Source organism: Cucumis sativus, chromosome 3, assembly GCF_000004075.3.
Source record: "Cucumis sativus cultivar 9930 chromosome 3, Cucumber_9930_V3, whole genome shotgun sequence".
Taxonomy (NCBI): Eukaryota; Viridiplantae; Streptophyta; class Magnoliopsida; order Cucurbitales; family Cucurbitaceae; genus Cucumis; species Cucumis sativus.
Window position 1 is genome coordinate 32,946,050 of NC_026657.2, and position 17,157 is coordinate 32,963,206.

The window sequence follows — 17,157 nt, forward strand, 5'->3', positions numbered from 1 at the left end:
TATCGTAACCTTTTGAAACGATATTTGTTAAATTAGAAAGGGAATTTACATTTTGCTAATAGATTGTAAATAAAATTATAAATTTTCTTACCTATAATAGTACTTAGTCATGTTTATAGGTGCACTAAGTTTAGCAGACCTTTGTTGTATTGTGTCTTTAAACCTTACTCAACTCAACAAAGTTGGTAAAACTCTCTACGACTATCATTAAGATAACTGATGAGCTGACGTGAATGTGCAGGATATATATGGTTTGTTTACGACAAGCAACAAATAATAGTTCAAACTACCATTGAAAAATTTCTCATCCAACGAGCAAATTCTTCCATAAGTAAAGTGATCTATTGCAATCATATAACCATTCAAATCAATGTTATATATACTAACTCACTAATTATAATTATGATCTATACATTTGTACAATAAAAACTAGTAAAAAGGAGTAAGATCATTTGGCAAGTTGAGGACATCAAAATATTCCAAACTTTCAAAAACAATCTTACTTAATCATGTGAATGAAATTATATATATAAATGATAAATTTAGTCGTTATTTGTAATATTTTTATTTAAATTATGCTACGATTTGCACCTATTATAATTTTTTTAAATTAAAGATTGAGGAAAACAATCTCAATATGTCTTTCCTTGATCTTCAATAATTGGGATAGGCCGTGAGTTTAATAATAGAGATATGAGTCAAAGAAGCCTTTGAATTAAAAATTGAATCATTTGAATGAAATTATATATATATATATATCATAAGGTTGTGGAAAGTTATAGATACATTATCTATCTCTGCATAAAGGAATTTATGATTTTCATACCATGCCTTAAATGTAGCATTTAAGAATATATATTTTTCATCATCTAACTGTTTTATTATTTCTTTTATTAGTGTAAAAATGTTTCCCAATATATTTATATATAGTTGGCCTACAACCTTCTCACTTACTTTTACAAAGTAACGAAAAATTGAAATACATTTTTTTAATAATTTTATACATCTTATTTTGATAGAAAATAAATATAAAATTTGGAAAGACTAACGAAAAAAATTAAAATAGTAGTCAAACGAGACGTTAGTAAATTTGAGCTCACATACAAATTTGAAACTTATAAAATTTAGTATACGATTTGCTTTGTTTATTGTTTCTAATTTTACTAAACACGCAAATAAAAACATTATTTTATAAATTTTACTTTTAAAATACAAAATAAACAAAGTTATTTTTTTTACAAAATATAACCAGCTATTTATAATTGATTGAGATACACCAAATAAAAAATAGGTGGTTGTGGTGATATTTTATTATATAATTTATAAAGTTTTTCTTATTTAAAATTAAAAATATTAAAAAGTAAATATATGTAGCTCACACTATCTTAAAAACCCACAAATGTATTTGTTTTTTTAACCTAATGCTTCCAAAATTCAATTGAAAACTTCAACAGTAGTTTTCAAACCTTTTATTTTAAGTTTTAAAAATTTGTTATGAATTAAAAAAAAAAAGACAAAAATTTCACCAAACTAAAAAGCTAAACACTATGTAAAGTTATCAAATTAGGTTTTAAAATTGTGAAAAGAAAAAGTTATTTTCACACCCCTTTATTAATAGCATACATTGTAGTAAGACATTCACAAAGTCTTAAAAAAAAGAAGTAAAAAGCACGTTTTACATGTACTTTTGATATCAAAAGAAATGAGTTGATACATTTATTATCATCATCATATACGTGTCTTTTTAACATACTGAACATTTCATACATGTTTAACACATTTGTTACTTTAACAAGTATCTAATATGTGTTTAACAAATTTTAAACCGTTCGACACATATTGAACATGAATCCACTAATCAAACTAAAGTATTCCTGGTTTTAACTTTTTTCATTTTTTTTGGGTGTGATTCACAAGACATATCCAAATTTGATTAAACCAATCATCAAGGGCTTGAAGAACCAAGTACCTAAATACCACCAACCGACCAAATCCCAAAACTAACTCCAACTAAGCTAACCATTAATTCGGTCAAAAGAGTAAAAAGAGAAAAGTAACTAAGGATAAACCAAAGATTAAAAATACAAGATGATGCAATAATTAAACCACACTTACATTGTTCCACGAAGAAAAAGTAAATGCAAGAGTCCAAATTCATAAGCAAAATAATGTACAAAAATTCATTGATATAAGGGGGAGGGGCATTATTGTAATTTAGCCCAACCACAAGGGTCATATAAACTTCCTAGGTAAGTGTGTGGCTTAGGGCAAAGTGCAATATGAAATAGGGGTGAAATTTCGTCTACCTTAACTTTTTAATATCAATTTTAAATTTGTTTACCTAACTTTAAACTTCAAGAATCATTAAAAACATAATTACTTTAGGACAACAAATTGAACATGAGGTTACATTTGTAAAATTAAACTAACTTTATAGTTTCCATGAGATTGTTTAATGTAAAAAGAAATAGTATAAGTTGAGAAAGTTCCCAAAACTTTTGATGATTATTTAGATTTTGAAAAATTATACCAATTTCCTTATAATATGATAATATTCAAATGTTAACCATTTTTTTTAAAGCTAAGTTAAATTTAAAACTAGCTAGCAACATTTGGTTGGAGAAAATCAAGCTTATAAACACATCTTTCAATCCTAACCTTTTTTATTTGGTATCTAGTTTGAAAAAGTTAAATTAAAAAAAAAAATTAATTCAACCATTATATTTAAAACAGAGAACAAAAGTTATAATATTTAATAAGTTGATCATTTAAAACAGAGAACAAAAATTATAATATTTAATAAGTTGATAATGAATTGAGATTCAAGCTAATCTAGAAGATAAAAAAATATGTGTAAAAAAACAAAAAAAAAAACGAAAAAGTCCGTTTATTTATTTAAATAAATAGTTAAAAAAGGAAGAAAAATGGTTTTGGAGCGCCGCCTAATTGAAAGAGAAAAGGGAAGGTTCCCAACTTCCCATATTGAGAATGACGTATATACCCTTCCTGTGTAGAGAAAAAGTCAAAATTGGTATCCTTCTCTTGTCTTGCCCTCCTCTTCAAACAAAAGCTAAAAAGAAAAGGGTCCATCTCTTACCCACCCTCTTACTGGGTCCTCCTCACCTACATTTGGTAAATTCATTCATTTATCATCCTTTTTCCCTCTCCATCCTTCCCTCTTCGTAAATATTTTCAATTTTGTTTCGACACTACCAATTATACGGAAAAAAAAAAGAAAAATTATAAAATAAAATTGTCAAAATAATAAATTTGAGAAAATATTTACAAAATTTTATACTTAGCATGATATAATCTAAATTTTTGTTATAATTTGTAGATATTTTAATTTATTTTGTTATTTTTAAAAATGTTTCGAATATAAAAATATGAAAAAAAAAATATGGTTGATTGATTTCTATTATATTGTTGTTTTTTATATTCTCCGTGTGAATATATTTTTTCCCGTGGTGTAATCTTAAGATGTTCTCGTAAATAAATTTAATATAATTATCTAAATATTCCAAAACATTCTTTGAAATAATTTCTTCAAACCAAAGGAAGTCATCTAAAGTATATTTACATAGTCATAGCATAGCAAGAATTTACGGTAGAATTTTAAATAAGGAGAGGATCAATTATTAGGGTTTTCCCTTTTTTGGTCATATGTCAATTTTGTCCCTTTTTTCCACACCAAGCCTCGTAGCTTAATTCCTTGTTTTTACTTATTTTGTATGTGCACTCAATCATGGAGGTTCGTCTTGTCCACTATGTTTGGTCTATTGTAGCTTGTACTCGTTAAGGATTAACTTTTTTTTATAGTTACTTCACCATCTTTAGCTCACATGCTTTCTTTCGATTTTAGGCCATGCAATTTGATTTGCCCATACCCTTTCACCATTTTATCAGATTTTTTTGGATTGTGAAAACTTGATCGTCGTGTTGTTTACTATGTATTTTAGTTAAAATATGACAAATGATTGTTGATGTCAAAGCTCATATGACCTTTTGAGTGATTTTAACTACAAAATTGTCATAATTGGAGAATAAATGACATGCAAGACAAAGGGAAGATGATTGTGTGATGCCATAGTTAGAGATCAGTAAGTGAGAGGTGTGTTTTTTTTTATTCTTCTAGTCTTGAACAAGTTGAAACTAAATTTGATTAGTATGGTTTAGGTGAATGTAGGCGTAATGAAATATATAGGACAATATATGATAATATAAAATAAGATGAAACAATAATATATGAGACAAGATAATATATAATTACGACTTTTATAGAATAAGTAAAAAATCATCTCATCCTAGTTTATGAAAAACGTAAACTTCATCCGGTTCTCGTATGAATACATTTTTATAGTTTTGTGATATATGTTAATTTTGTGTACTATTGAAATTTGTCTGAATTTATCACCTGAGGCGGCGGTAAATAGGAGTTTTCATTATCTTTCGAGTTATTGAATAAATATGCATTCAAAATTGATATTGATCAAGGATCTTAATAAGAATGAGTCTTACCAAACAAATATATTAACGAAGACTACATGACCAAAGATTGATTCGAGAAATATGAAGATAAGAGATTAAAAAAAAATCTTAATAATTGAATGTTTTCAATTGTCTAAATCGTGAAGCCCCATCTTTAGAAAATAACAATCAGTAAAAGAGTACTAATCTAGTATATATATATCATTTTTGCAATATTGTATCCATTTGAATATTGATTAATAAATATCTTTATCCGAACTTAAAAGTTTGATATTCACTGAACTATGTTATCAAAGTTATAGTGTTCTCACTACTTTCTTTAGTTATGGTAGCTTTTAACAAGGTAACAACTCATTTTGATGAATATGCCTGTTCTGTCACTTTTAAAAATAAACTTATTTAGTATTAGGTTTATAAGAATTAACTCATTTGGTCCTCAAATTTTTAAAATGTACTTTTTTAGTACATAGTTTTTTTAAAATAGATTTAAAAGTCCATCAAATAACTTTCCGTTTTTATTTTAAGAATATTTTTTATAAATTCCAAAATGTTAAAACTATTTAAATAAAGCAAAATCCACCAAATTTTTGTAGTCAATTAAAGTATTTGCTATAGTTTCAGTGTTTTGATGTTCAAATTTATCTTTATTTTAAATAATCGCTTGACATTTTAAATTAGATTAATAATTTATTAAAACAATACAATCTCTAAAACTACCTTTTAATTTTAAATACTATAGAATTGTTTTAAAAAAACCAAACATAAAATTCTAACAACTCTATAGACCTCTTTTTTTTTTAAACAAAGATACTAAAATATTTATTTTAAAATAGGATATTTTTAAAAATAGTAAAATAAAATAAAATATTTACAAACTATAGTATAATTTTATATTATATTACTGATAATCTTCTATCAATATAGCATAGTAATGACTATTTAGAATAAAATTTGGTATAAGTTGTAATTATTTTATAAAATATACCATTTTTAAAAATTTCTAGAAAGAAATGGGAATATGTGGAACTAAAATTCCACTAATCTATTTTACTTCTTTTGATATGAATTTGAAAAAACAAGGTTTCGATTAGTTTTTAACTGATTCGAACCAAAAATATTTTGTTTCCTCCAAATACAAGATTTAATTTTATTCTTGAAACCAAAACCAAATCAAAGCAATAGACAGTTGGTTTGGTTTTGCACTCCTAGTTCCCGGACGTCCTCTCTTTTCCCCTTCTCCCGCCTTTGGAGCCGAACATCACCTCTCCCCACCGTTTTCTCCAACAGCCGCCGCCCAAGCTCCCTGTGTTTTTGTTTTTTCTCCGGCCAGCACAACCCTCTTCGGAGAAACCCCACACGAGCAGCTCCTCGGAAACACCTGGACGCGAGCTCAGACCAAGCGGAAGCGAACTGCGGAAGCGAGCCAGAGCTCGGCGATTCCTTCAACGCGTGTCTGGGACGACGGCCTCAGCCCACAGCGTAAGCGCGTTTTGACGACGATTGCGACGTTTTACGCCGTTGCTTCCGGCGTACAACAGTGAGCAGCAGCATCTTCTTCACTCTAGTCGAGGTTTGGCTCTAATACTTGCTTAGTCGATCATAGATTAGGATTTCCCACTCGCCAATGGCTTCGATTCTGTAGGTCTAAGCTCGTTTAAACACCAACCAGAGCTGAATCTCTGTTTATGTTGATCTAATTAACACCTGTAATTATTGTGATTCTATGGTTTAGTGACATTACTGGTATTAAAGAAGGGGAAGGAAGATTTCGTGTCTGGCGACAGAAGAGTTAGAGAGAGAAATCCGGCTTTCCTCTTTAGAGTATGTTATTAGCAGGCTGCTGCATTTTTTTATAAAGAAGAAATATAATGGTTAGAAGCCATGTTACTGGAATCTAGGCAAAGGATTTAGGGTCTGTTATTGCAAAAAGTTCTGTTAGTTGGCTTGCCTAAATTACACGATCTCTTAACTTTAAAAAAATGGTAGGTGGTGGGTTTGGCCTCTCTTTTTTTTCCTTGATCGAGGGTTTTGACTTTAGGTTGGGAGAATGGAGGTTTGTGTTTGGAGTCCTAATCTGATGGAGCGCTTCTCTTGTCAGTCGTTCTTTATAATTTTATTGGATCCTTCTCCTGTTATGAAGTCGGTCTTTATTGTGTTATGGAGGATTAAAATTCCAAAGAAAGTCAGGCTCTTTGCCCGACAAGTTTTGCATGGTCATGCGAATAAAATGGATAGGATTTTGAGAAAGACCTGGATGGGAGTGTCAGTGTGCGGGATTTGTTTGGAACAATTTGTTGTAAGAGTTTGATTTTTTGCTTGCTCGCCAAATTGACGTCGGTTGATGATATGGGAGTTCCTCCTCCATCCGCATTTCAAATAGAAAGGTCCCTTTCTTTGGATTGCGAGGGTGTGCAGTTTATTGTGGGATTTTGGGTAGAGAGAAACAATAGACTGTTGAGAGGTGTGGAGAGGGACCATGGTAAGATTTGTTATTTTGTAAGGTTTCATGTCTCTCTAGGGTTCGGTTTCAAAGGCTTTTTGTAATTACTCTCTAAGCAATATCTTACCCAGTTGGGAACCTTTTCTTTAGTGAGGATTTTGTGAGCTTGTTCTTTTTTTCTGTATGCACTCGTATTTTATGCTTTTTTTCTCAATAAAAGTTGTTCTTTCTATAAAAACAAGGCTTCCATTTTAAAATCTCTGTGTTGATATTCAGGATACTCCCAACCTTATGATGGTATCACAAAGGAGTAAGATATCATGAGTTTTATTAGTTTATTATTTAAACTATTGCAATTTTGCAGGAAAAAAGTATGGTGCGTTCCAAAGCTGCATCAAAGAAGCAAAAAAAGAGTGGAATTGATTTTAAGGTATATTTCTTCCAACATTACTTCCCCAAAGAAAAGAAAGAAAAAACTACTTCTGTGCCAGGGTTTCATTTTAATTATTATTATATTTTATTTTATAGAAAATCAAGCGAAAGATAGGCAGGAAATTGCCACCGCCAAAGAATGCTACAAACACTGAAATTAAATCAAAAGGTAAGAGTGAAAATATTCTGTAAGCTGCATAGGTTGCATGTACTGTTGTAACCAGGGTTTAATATGCACAATTTCAGCTATTATTTTGCCCGAGCAGAGTGTTGCATCGGAGAAGGCTGGTTTGGCTGTGAATAAAAAAGGGTTGACTTTGAAGGAGCTTCTTCAGCAAACATCCCACTACAATGCTAAGATTCGTAAAGGTATACCTCAATTTATGGGTCCCAGTCTACAAGGGTTATGTTCCTCTTTTCTAACCATCTATTATTTTCTGAGAGTTAATAGGTGCTTTGGTGGGCATTAGAGATTTATTCATGAAATACCCTGCGGAGTTAAGGTTACATCGCTATACCGTTATTGAGAAATTGCGTGAACGCATTGATGATGGTGATAAAGTCGTTCGTGAGACACTATATCAGCTTTTGAAGTCAGTTATCTTCCCTGGTTGTAAGGAGGTAGCTCTCTTGTTCTCTAGAGTTATATTAAATAAGCTTGATGTGTCTTTTCTTTTCAAAGAGAAATATATGTTATGGGCATTTTTTTACTGGTACTTGTAAGGTGGGTTGGTGCATCCCCTGTTGAGGATAATTATTAGATAATTAGTATATTTTAGTTAATAGTAGTATAGCTGTTAATTTAGATTGATTTGTGTTTAAAATTGTAATAACAAGGTTTTTGCAACCATATTTTGATTAAAACTATTGTTCTTGGAGAGATATCTCTCAACATTTATAGCATGGACTTGACCTGATACCTTCAGGTTATGCATCATCACCCAATTTGAAAGTTTTGGAAAACTTGTTTATGGAAAGACATGGGAGGTTTTGATAGATCTTTCCCATATGGTTTTCCTTTTGCCATTAGTGCGCATGCACACACACATATTTGACTCTTTTTAATCTTCTCATTAGAAAGGATACGATACAACCATAAGAACAGCTTTTCATTCACTTCATGCGTGTGTTCCAATGTAGTTCTTTTGACATTTGTGTAATAGTTCTTTTGTCAACTTAAACCAGGAAAATCAAGGCCTATTCATATCCTTACTGATGGGCTATATTTTCAATGCAATGATTCACTTATCCATTGATGTTCGGATGATGGCTTTCAAATTTTTTGAACTTTTGGTGGAGTACTACCCTTCTTCTTTTTTCTTACACGCTGATAAGGTACGTCTAGTAAACCTTTGTTTTCTTTGCCTGTTTATTAACTTTCATTTTGGAAGGAAACAAATTTCATCAATAAACAAAACGCATAGTCTTATTTGACCTAGGTGTAAAAGAAAAAATCCCAACTTTGCTAGTCATAGAAACAGGCGTTAATTACAAAATGATTGCTTGAAGGTGCACAAGAGAAGGATGTGCAAATAAATAATTTGAACTCCAATTATCAACCTAAAAATCTCCTCCTCCTTCTGAGACCAACCAAAAACCTCACAAGAAATATAAGAAAGCTCTCAAGAAATGCACTTAAGACTTTCTACATCAAATTTGGTACAAACCAATTCTTGGAGAAATTGCAATATTATTTAATTAGCTAAAAGAACTTGTGAATAGAATACAATTACCAAGGAATAACAAACCAAGCAGTCAAATTTCGTGAGATTAGTAGAGGCATGCGTAGGCTGATCTAGACATTCATGGATATTAAAAAAAATAACAAAGACCAACCAAGTTTTTGTTTTTGTTCTTTCTTTTTTGGTGACATAGAAACCAACCAAGAAATTTATACAAAGACTCTAGAAACCTCACTCTCAAGAAATACACTTAAAACTTCCTAAAACATTCTTCATAATCACCTTTGCTAGAATATTGTAGCTTTTGTTCATCTTCATTCCTTGAGAACTATTGAGAACGCAGGCGGAGTCCCCCCCCCAATTTTTATGCTCTTTAGATTACATGTATATAAAAAACTGAAATAATACCAATTCCAAGGTTAGCCTAATGGTAAAATTGTCTCCTATGAGATTAGCAAGGTGCAAGTTGCTCTGGAACTCACAAATATCAAATGAAAGAAAAAGAATACATATTGTATTCACATTTGATGCAGTTGGCAAGATTTCAACGTCCCATTCCATCAATAAAGTAGCCCTTGAACTCAATTTTCCAAAGAACAATCAATTTTATTTATGATAGGAATGCTACAGGAAATAATTAGAGTATTAAGGGCATATTAGAAATTAGTTAAAGAGTTTGTTAGGGAAGTAAGCAATATTTTTTAGCACGAATTAGCTTGAGAGTGATCTCAAAATTGGTAATCCAAGTATCTCTAATTCTTGGGTTTATCTTGTAGTTTGGTTACTTTTATCTCTCAATACATCTGGGTTCTATCAATTTATCAACAGTGCTATAAGCCACCGCTATTAGTTGATGGTTTCTTTTTTGTCTTTGATTGTTTTTTCCATCTTCAGATTCTCCAAAACTACGCTGAAATTCTACAGAAGAATCAATTCTATTTACAAGATAAAGGCAAGCTCAAGAATGCTCTTACTGGGTTGGTCCAGTGCTTATCATTATTGCCATGCAACAAAAGAGGAATTGGCTCATCTGACAATGTATTATGTGTAGAAAACATCTCTCTTTTTTATGGTTCATAGTTCTTTGTCTTAATAGACGTATTTTTGTAATCTAATTTGATTATTTTGTAGCCTTCTACATATAGCTTTTTTGTCTCACACAATTTCTTTGAATTATAGAATGTTGTAGACGATGGGATGCTACATGCTTTTGAGCCTCATGTGCCTACAGAATCTGCTGGTAAGTGAAAGAAGAGTCCATTTGCTGATTGCTTGTGTCTGTTATGTTGTCTCTCTTTATTTTTCATCAGCACCATTTTTTCTTTTACATATAAACCAAAATTTGTCGAGCAAATAAACGGGCAAAAAAAAAAAACCAAAATAAGGCTATTGCCAAAACAGGGGAAATGGCCAATCAATAACCATTAATCACAACGAGATATGGATAAGGAGGTTATATCCTCCATAAAGCCAAGAGACAATAGAAATTAGAACCCATAGCAATCGACTTGTAAGATTTGGTTACTTGTAGTGTAGCTGTTTAGTTTATGGACTCATTTGGACATCTGAAGGTATTGGTAGGGAAATTAAGACAACCAAAGTTTTTTTGAACAAGGAAGTGCCTTGTTTTCTTTTTGAATCTCTCCAGTTCGGAGAAGGAAACACCTTAAAAACCTAACCTTTTCTTTAAGGCAATTATAAACTTTAACTTAATGCTTTAATTGGATGGCATTGTTCCTTATAAAAAACCCCCTGGCATAGCAATGCAACCTTGAACAAATAGAATTTAAATAGAGTAGAATAAAAGCTTCAACTTCATGCACAATTACCCTGTCCTGAAATTCGGGCTACCTGGAGAATAAAAAATTACTTATAGATTACTTAAGGACCTATAGACAGAAAATTGAAAGTTCATGCACATCCATGTTTAAGGTTAAGGGATTAGCACAAAATTAAAAGTGACGAAATAGATAAATTTCAAAATTTAGGGACTAAAGTTGTAATTTTGACCTATTATGTTATATGTAGTGTGTCATCATGCTTCATAAGTAAATAAAATCTGGAACTAGGTGGTTGTTTTTTTTTGTTTTTTTCCCTCTCTTTTTTGTTCTGTCTTTTGCTAGGGTCCCTCCTGTTTTGCTCTTTAATTCTTCTTAATGATTTTTTTCATAGAGAAATTTAGGATTTCAAGGTGAAAGAATTTCAAAGCATTGATTGTGTCAAATTGAGAAAATCAGCTTCATTGTAGCCTTTTCTATTTTGTACAATACTGCAAATTCTATTAATTATCTTAATGTTTTTTGTCATAAACTGTCAAATCTGACCCTTTTTTATGTTTCTTTGTTGTTTTGGTCAGGGGCTTGTGTCATTATTAAGAATTTAGAGGATTTGGTGCTTGTGTTATTAAATTGCTTCCAAGAGTTTATGCCGGCAGTTCATGATGTAAATCTTCTTAATGCACAAATTTATGACTGTATTCTATACGTTGTTCGAAGCGTACATCTTGCCGTTCAGTATTTCTTTTATGGGAGTGAAAATGGTAAAGTGGAATCACATTCCCCTTGTAAAGGATCTGACGCAAGGTTGGAGGGGACTATTTCTTCAGCATTGTTAAAGAAATTGCTCTCTGTGTTTCCCCTTAATCCATTGCATCACACTTCAGAGAAGGTAAGCTAAGATCATTGTCTTTGACCCCATTTGATAACCTGTGCTTGCTTTTCCTTTTACTTGAATGAACCTTTGACTTGCTTCCAAATTTACGACTTTTCCTTCTTAATGATTAAACTTTGGGGAGAAAGGAACGTTTGTGGCGAGCAGGGATGTACTATTTTGTATGTGATTTGTGGCAAGAGAAACCATAGAATCTTTAGAGAGAGGCAGCTTAATACGTTTGATGTTTGGTACCTCTCTTGATTTCATGTTTGTGTGCGTGTGCATGCATTTTTTTTTTGGGCTTTGGTTATGGAATTTTCTTGCAATTATTCTCTTAGCTTTATCTTGCTTCACTGATTGCCCTTATATTATTTCATTGTTTTGTTACTCAATGCAAGTGTAATGATTCATTATAAAAATATGAATGTCAGAGCACTAATGCACCGAGGTTATGCTGCTATGACCTTTTAAAATTTAGTCATTCAATTCTTTTGTTTCATCTGACAGGACAACGATAGATTACTGACGCTGAACGTTATCATAACAGAGATATTTTTGCATTCAATCAAGTGTATCAACCCTCCACTTTCGATATTGGAGACATTTTTAGAATTTATAGAAAGTGTTATGCTTGGAAAGGTAATAATTCGCAAGATCTTATTTCAAGATTTAGTGCAAGTTAGTTGAGCTGTATAGTAGTCGTACCATGTTGGTTCATCATTTACATTTCGTGGGGTTTTGTTTTTAGATACTTCGAAAAATTTCAGTGATTTGAGAACTGCATTTACATGCATTGATCACATCACATTACGCCTAATATCTTCTTCATCGGGATGTGGTTCACTTAATCACAGTTATTGATAATGACAGTACTCACCTTTAATAAATTCATCTGGATTTGGTTTGGTAGTCAGATATTTTTCTTAGTTGATCAAATGATGTTTTCTTGGGTACTTCTTTTTTTATTGAAGTTTTGTTCCTGTTGGTACTTTTGGAAAAGTGGTTGATCAATTTTTGGGTCGCTAATGTTTTAACTTCCAGATTGTTAGTGGCACTCAATCTAGGAAAGTGGTCAGAGAGAAGCATGTCCTTCCGTTACTTCCTTTTATTCCTGAACTTATTGCCCAAGTTGAAAATACTTGGAAGTTTCGACTGCTTGAGGTTTGACCTTCTTAACAAGCTTACTCCACATTTTGTTTGGATTGTTTTCAATATTTTTAGAAACAACATAGAATCTAGAAAACCGTATTCACCAGTTAAAGTACTTACAGGCATTTACTCATGCTTTCAAAGATTGCCACCCAGAGTCTTCATTAAAATTGGCTTGCTTGCATGTCGTTGAAGAATTGCTCATTCCTGTAAGTTCTCAATTATATTCTTTAAGGAATTACTGAAAGGAAGAACTAACTCATCTCTTGATTTATTCTTTCAATCATAGACTGGTGAGCTGTCATGCATAGATGCAAGTTTTCCTGAAATAGTAGAGCATCGGGTGGCATGGATTAGAGAACTGCCTTTGTTGCTGATCCTTCTTGGTGATAGTTATCCTTCATGTTCTGAGGTATTTATTGTTCTAGGGCCTGTGCAGAAGCCTTACTTAAAAGTGAAAATATGTATCTTGTTGCTTTGCCCCTTCTTCCAGACCTCTTCTAATGAAAGTGTGTTTATTTTGGCTCTGTAATTCAGGATGTGTTTATCTGTAGTAGACATTTGTATTGACTTTAAATTTTCACGTCTGCTACTTAGTTGCTAACTTGCTACCATATCGTAGGTTGTATTGCGTCTTTTACTTCATGTGGGACAAGCCTCTTTCTTGAACTCTGCTCTAAAATGGGAATACGACAACACCCAACATCATTTGCAAGAGTTTTACCACACAAGTACTGCTGAAGGTAAGTATGGTTTGCCTGGAGGACTTTTATATTTAGTTGTATTTTTTTTTTCCCCTATTAAATTATGAATTTGGTTTCCAAATTTTTTATGGTTATGTATGTTTAATACTTGAACTTTCACAAGTTTTTTTTACGTATATGAACTTTAAATTTCAATTTTTATAGGGTCTTATTATTTATCAGTATTAGTTCTTGTGGCACGTTGATTGAATAAATGAACTAGCATTTAACACGATGGGACAACAAGTGACACTAGAGAGTTTGCCAGCCAGACCAATTGGTTGACTGGCCGTAAAAAAGTGTCATGGGTAGACAAGATACATTTTAAATCAATTTTTTTATTCTCCCCATCTTTGTTTAATTTAGCTGTTACTCCCTTATTATGTCAAATCAACACGCCACTCCAACTTAAATATTGAAGGCAGAAAATTATTGAAATTGAAACTATATGCTCAATGATGTAAAGGAAAACTACCATCAAATTCGAGGACTAAGTTTGTAATATTACCGACCTTTTCCCACCAAAGTGCAAATCATCATTCATCAGTGTACAAAATCCGGAGGTTCAGTTTGTAATGTTCCTTCCATCCTCAAATAACTCTTTTTTCATTTATCTCTTTCCTTTATCTTGCAGGGAATAAATGCTATGGTCCTTTTACAAAGCTTCCTAAAGAATGCCAAGAGCTCTCAATTTGTTGTCTTTATTACTTCTCTTATTTGGATCCTCTTCTATTGAAGTCATTAGCTTCTTGCTGCCTATGTGAGTAGTTATTTATTGTGTTATTATTACCATTATTATGCTCTGTTCTGTACGATATACTTTACCTGCTTTAACAATTTTTTTTCCTTCTTTTTACACTCATCTTATTTCATGTTCATAGGTCCCGAGTTGCAACCAGAAACAGTGTTTCGAATTATTGAGGTTCTTCATTCAGCCTATAAAGTTGGACATATACAGATTGCTGACTATATCAGTTTCTGTGCGACACTTCTCTCTTGTTTTAAAGTTTTCGCAGGTAACTCCCTCAAACATCTTTAGCACTTCCTTAACAATCTTATTAAACATGGATTAACTTTAATGATAACCTCGTTAAAAAAAATGAAATAGAAAAGTAAAAGTTTATGATTAATTATTATTATATAAATCACTGCTTAGTTTAGATATTTGTTGTACAGTAAAGAACATGAAGGGACGGAGTTTAACCCATATTAGCTATCTATCTACGAGATTGGAAATTGGAATGACGGATTAACTCATGTTTTCAGCTTACCTCTGTTACTTTTTAGATTCTGTTTCTTGAAAATACTTTATATATTTCTGTTCCTTTCTTAATTTCTATACATTTTCTTAAATTCAAACGTATATGTGCCAATGAAGTAGATATCTTGTTGATTTAAACAAGTCTTTCAATCTTTTGACAGGAAATGGATCTGTTGATGCAGAAAGCAATAAGCTTCCAAACTACGAAACTTTGAAGTCAATCAATAAAGTAATTTACTCATGCTTGTCACAAATTGGTGACAGTTCCCTCATTAAACAGACGCTAGAGAAAGTAATGGTTAACTAAAATGGATCTGTAGGGGTGTATTATTTACTTTTTCCCCCTTTTTAATTAGTTTATTACGTAGGTGGGTTTTGAGGGCAGCTAATGGTTATAATTAAATAGGTTTACGATTTAGTTTTGTATACTGATGTTACAATTTTCACTATTGGGCTTAGATTATTCTTTCTTATACCTGTATGGTTGAATATGTATCATCTATTATTTTTCAAAAAGATTAGTTAATGGTTAATTCAACCGTTTAAATTTATTAAAAGTTAATAAAAGAGCTTAGTTGTAAGGGTCAGCTGCGAAGATAATGAAAAACACTTATGAAACTCCTAATTTATAGTTACAATTGAAAAATGGCATGAAACTTCTAATTTTGATTCGAGAAGTGAATCAGTTTTGGACTTTATAAGATTTTCACTTATAAAGTTTTGGTTGAAAATTTAAAGGTTTAATTAATACAATCATAAATTTTATACTATCATTCAAATAAAAAAGACAATTAGTGGGATAAGATTTACTTTAAAAAAATCTAAAGTTTAAATGGATATAGTTATTAGTTCATATGACTCTTTAAAGTCTTTAAAGATATAAACTTACATTTATCTAAAAATTTAAAGCAAGAAGATGACGATCATGCTCGAATACTCGAATTAATAAGTAGAGAAGATATTTATTTAATGGTAGTTGCTCCACATTATCCAAGTCGTCTCTCTCTATCACACACACAATGACATAATGGTTGTGATGGACTCAATAGTCAATGCCATGGATGAAGGCTTCACATACGTTTCTTTCGGGGATTTCTTTTTCATAAATGATAAAACGTAAACCTTTTCCCTATATTTTTCTTTCATATGTACTATTCCATAATTTATCTTATATATATTTAAAATATTATAATTGATATATTAAATTGAAAAGGCAAAAGAGACGTGATTGTCGATTGTTCAAACATATTTCTCTTCTTAAATATTATTTTTTCATATGCATGATATACATAACATACCCATACATGAAAAGATATACCATTTCAACTTGAATAGTTGTAAACGAGAAATGATGTGATTGTTCATTCAAATACGTTTGTCTTATTCTACTACGATGTTTTTATATTTATGGTCTAGATGACATTTGTACATTTAAAAGAACAAACCATTATCTCGACTTGTATATATAATTGTGATGAAAGAAAAAATATGAATGATAAAAAGTTGTAAGAGCAAAATGAGGAGGTAAAGATTCTTCCCTTTATAATCCATCATAAATACATACACATTCGATCTCAAACTTGGAAAACTAAAAATAAAAACGACATTTTTCCCTTTTAATATTCTTAATAAGTATAAAATATTATAATAATTTTAAATAGGCATAAACAAGTTCAAAAAATGTTTATAGTATTCCAATAGTGTGATTTTTTTAATATCATCCATATTCATTGTTTGTCATAAAAGACAAATTAAAAGTGACGAGCGTTCTTTGAAATAAAATAATATGTCATTTAATATCTTCTTAGGATAACATATGGCTGCGAAGTATTAGGAATTATTTTTTTTCCATGTATGGTTATGTCATTTTTAAAAAAGATAACTTTATCATTTAATGGATAAAAAACTGCCACATCAAATGTTATAATTTAAACCTAAAACTTACATAAACATTTAAACAAACTTTTGTTTTGCACGATATTGACGTCTATTTGTTTCTATCTAGCTTGACTTTGATATACTTCTAATAAAGTCTAATTTAATACTAAAAAATATTGATGTCGAACAAAATTTTGAGATTATACTTTTACATAAATTTTGGAATAAAAGAAATGATTACGTAGATGGGTATTTCTAATATTAAACAAAATAAGAATTTTTATAACATAAATATATATATATATATATATATATATATATTTGTACAAATGAGGTGGAGATTAAACATTCAATAACACATATGAAACAATATTTATATCTCTATGTCTTGCATTTAATTTTGATTATTATACATTTTTTATTTAGATTTTA

At 30.8% G+C, this 17,157-nt stretch overlaps 1 protein-coding gene across 4 annotated transcripts; it reads left to right on the forward strand.

Moving 5' to 3' along the window:
- The first annotated feature begins 5,644 nt into the window (after positions 1–5,644).
- On the forward strand, positions 5,645–15,396 carry LOC101213652. 4 transcript variants are annotated; one of them, XM_031883323.1, is made up of 18 exons: positions 5,645–6,058; positions 6,221–6,309; positions 7,293–7,358; positions 7,457–7,529; positions 7,607–7,729; positions 7,812–7,981; positions 8,546–8,695; positions 9,937–10,080; positions 10,222–10,282; positions 11,399–11,709; positions 12,202–12,333; positions 12,736–12,855; positions 12,966–13,052; positions 13,133–13,255; positions 13,466–13,586; positions 14,221–14,346; positions 14,468–14,602; positions 15,009–15,396. In XM_031883323.1, the coding sequence occupies exons 3-18, from the start codon at positions 7,302–7,304 to the stop codon at positions 15,152–15,154; spliced, it is 2,079 nt and encodes a 692-aa protein (XP_031739183.1). In that variant the 5' UTR covers positions 5,645–6,058; positions 6,221–6,309; positions 7,293–7,301; the 3' UTR covers positions 15,155–15,396. The 4 variants fall into 4 exon arrangements, with proteins under 4 accessions (XP_031739183.1, XP_004136775.1, XP_031739184.1 ...); XM_031883324.1 differs by having other exon boundaries at positions 5,646–6,058; positions 7,627–7,729; XM_004136727.3 differs by lacking the exon at positions 6,221–6,309.
- The last annotated feature ends 1,761 nt before the right edge of the window (positions 15,397–17,157 follow it).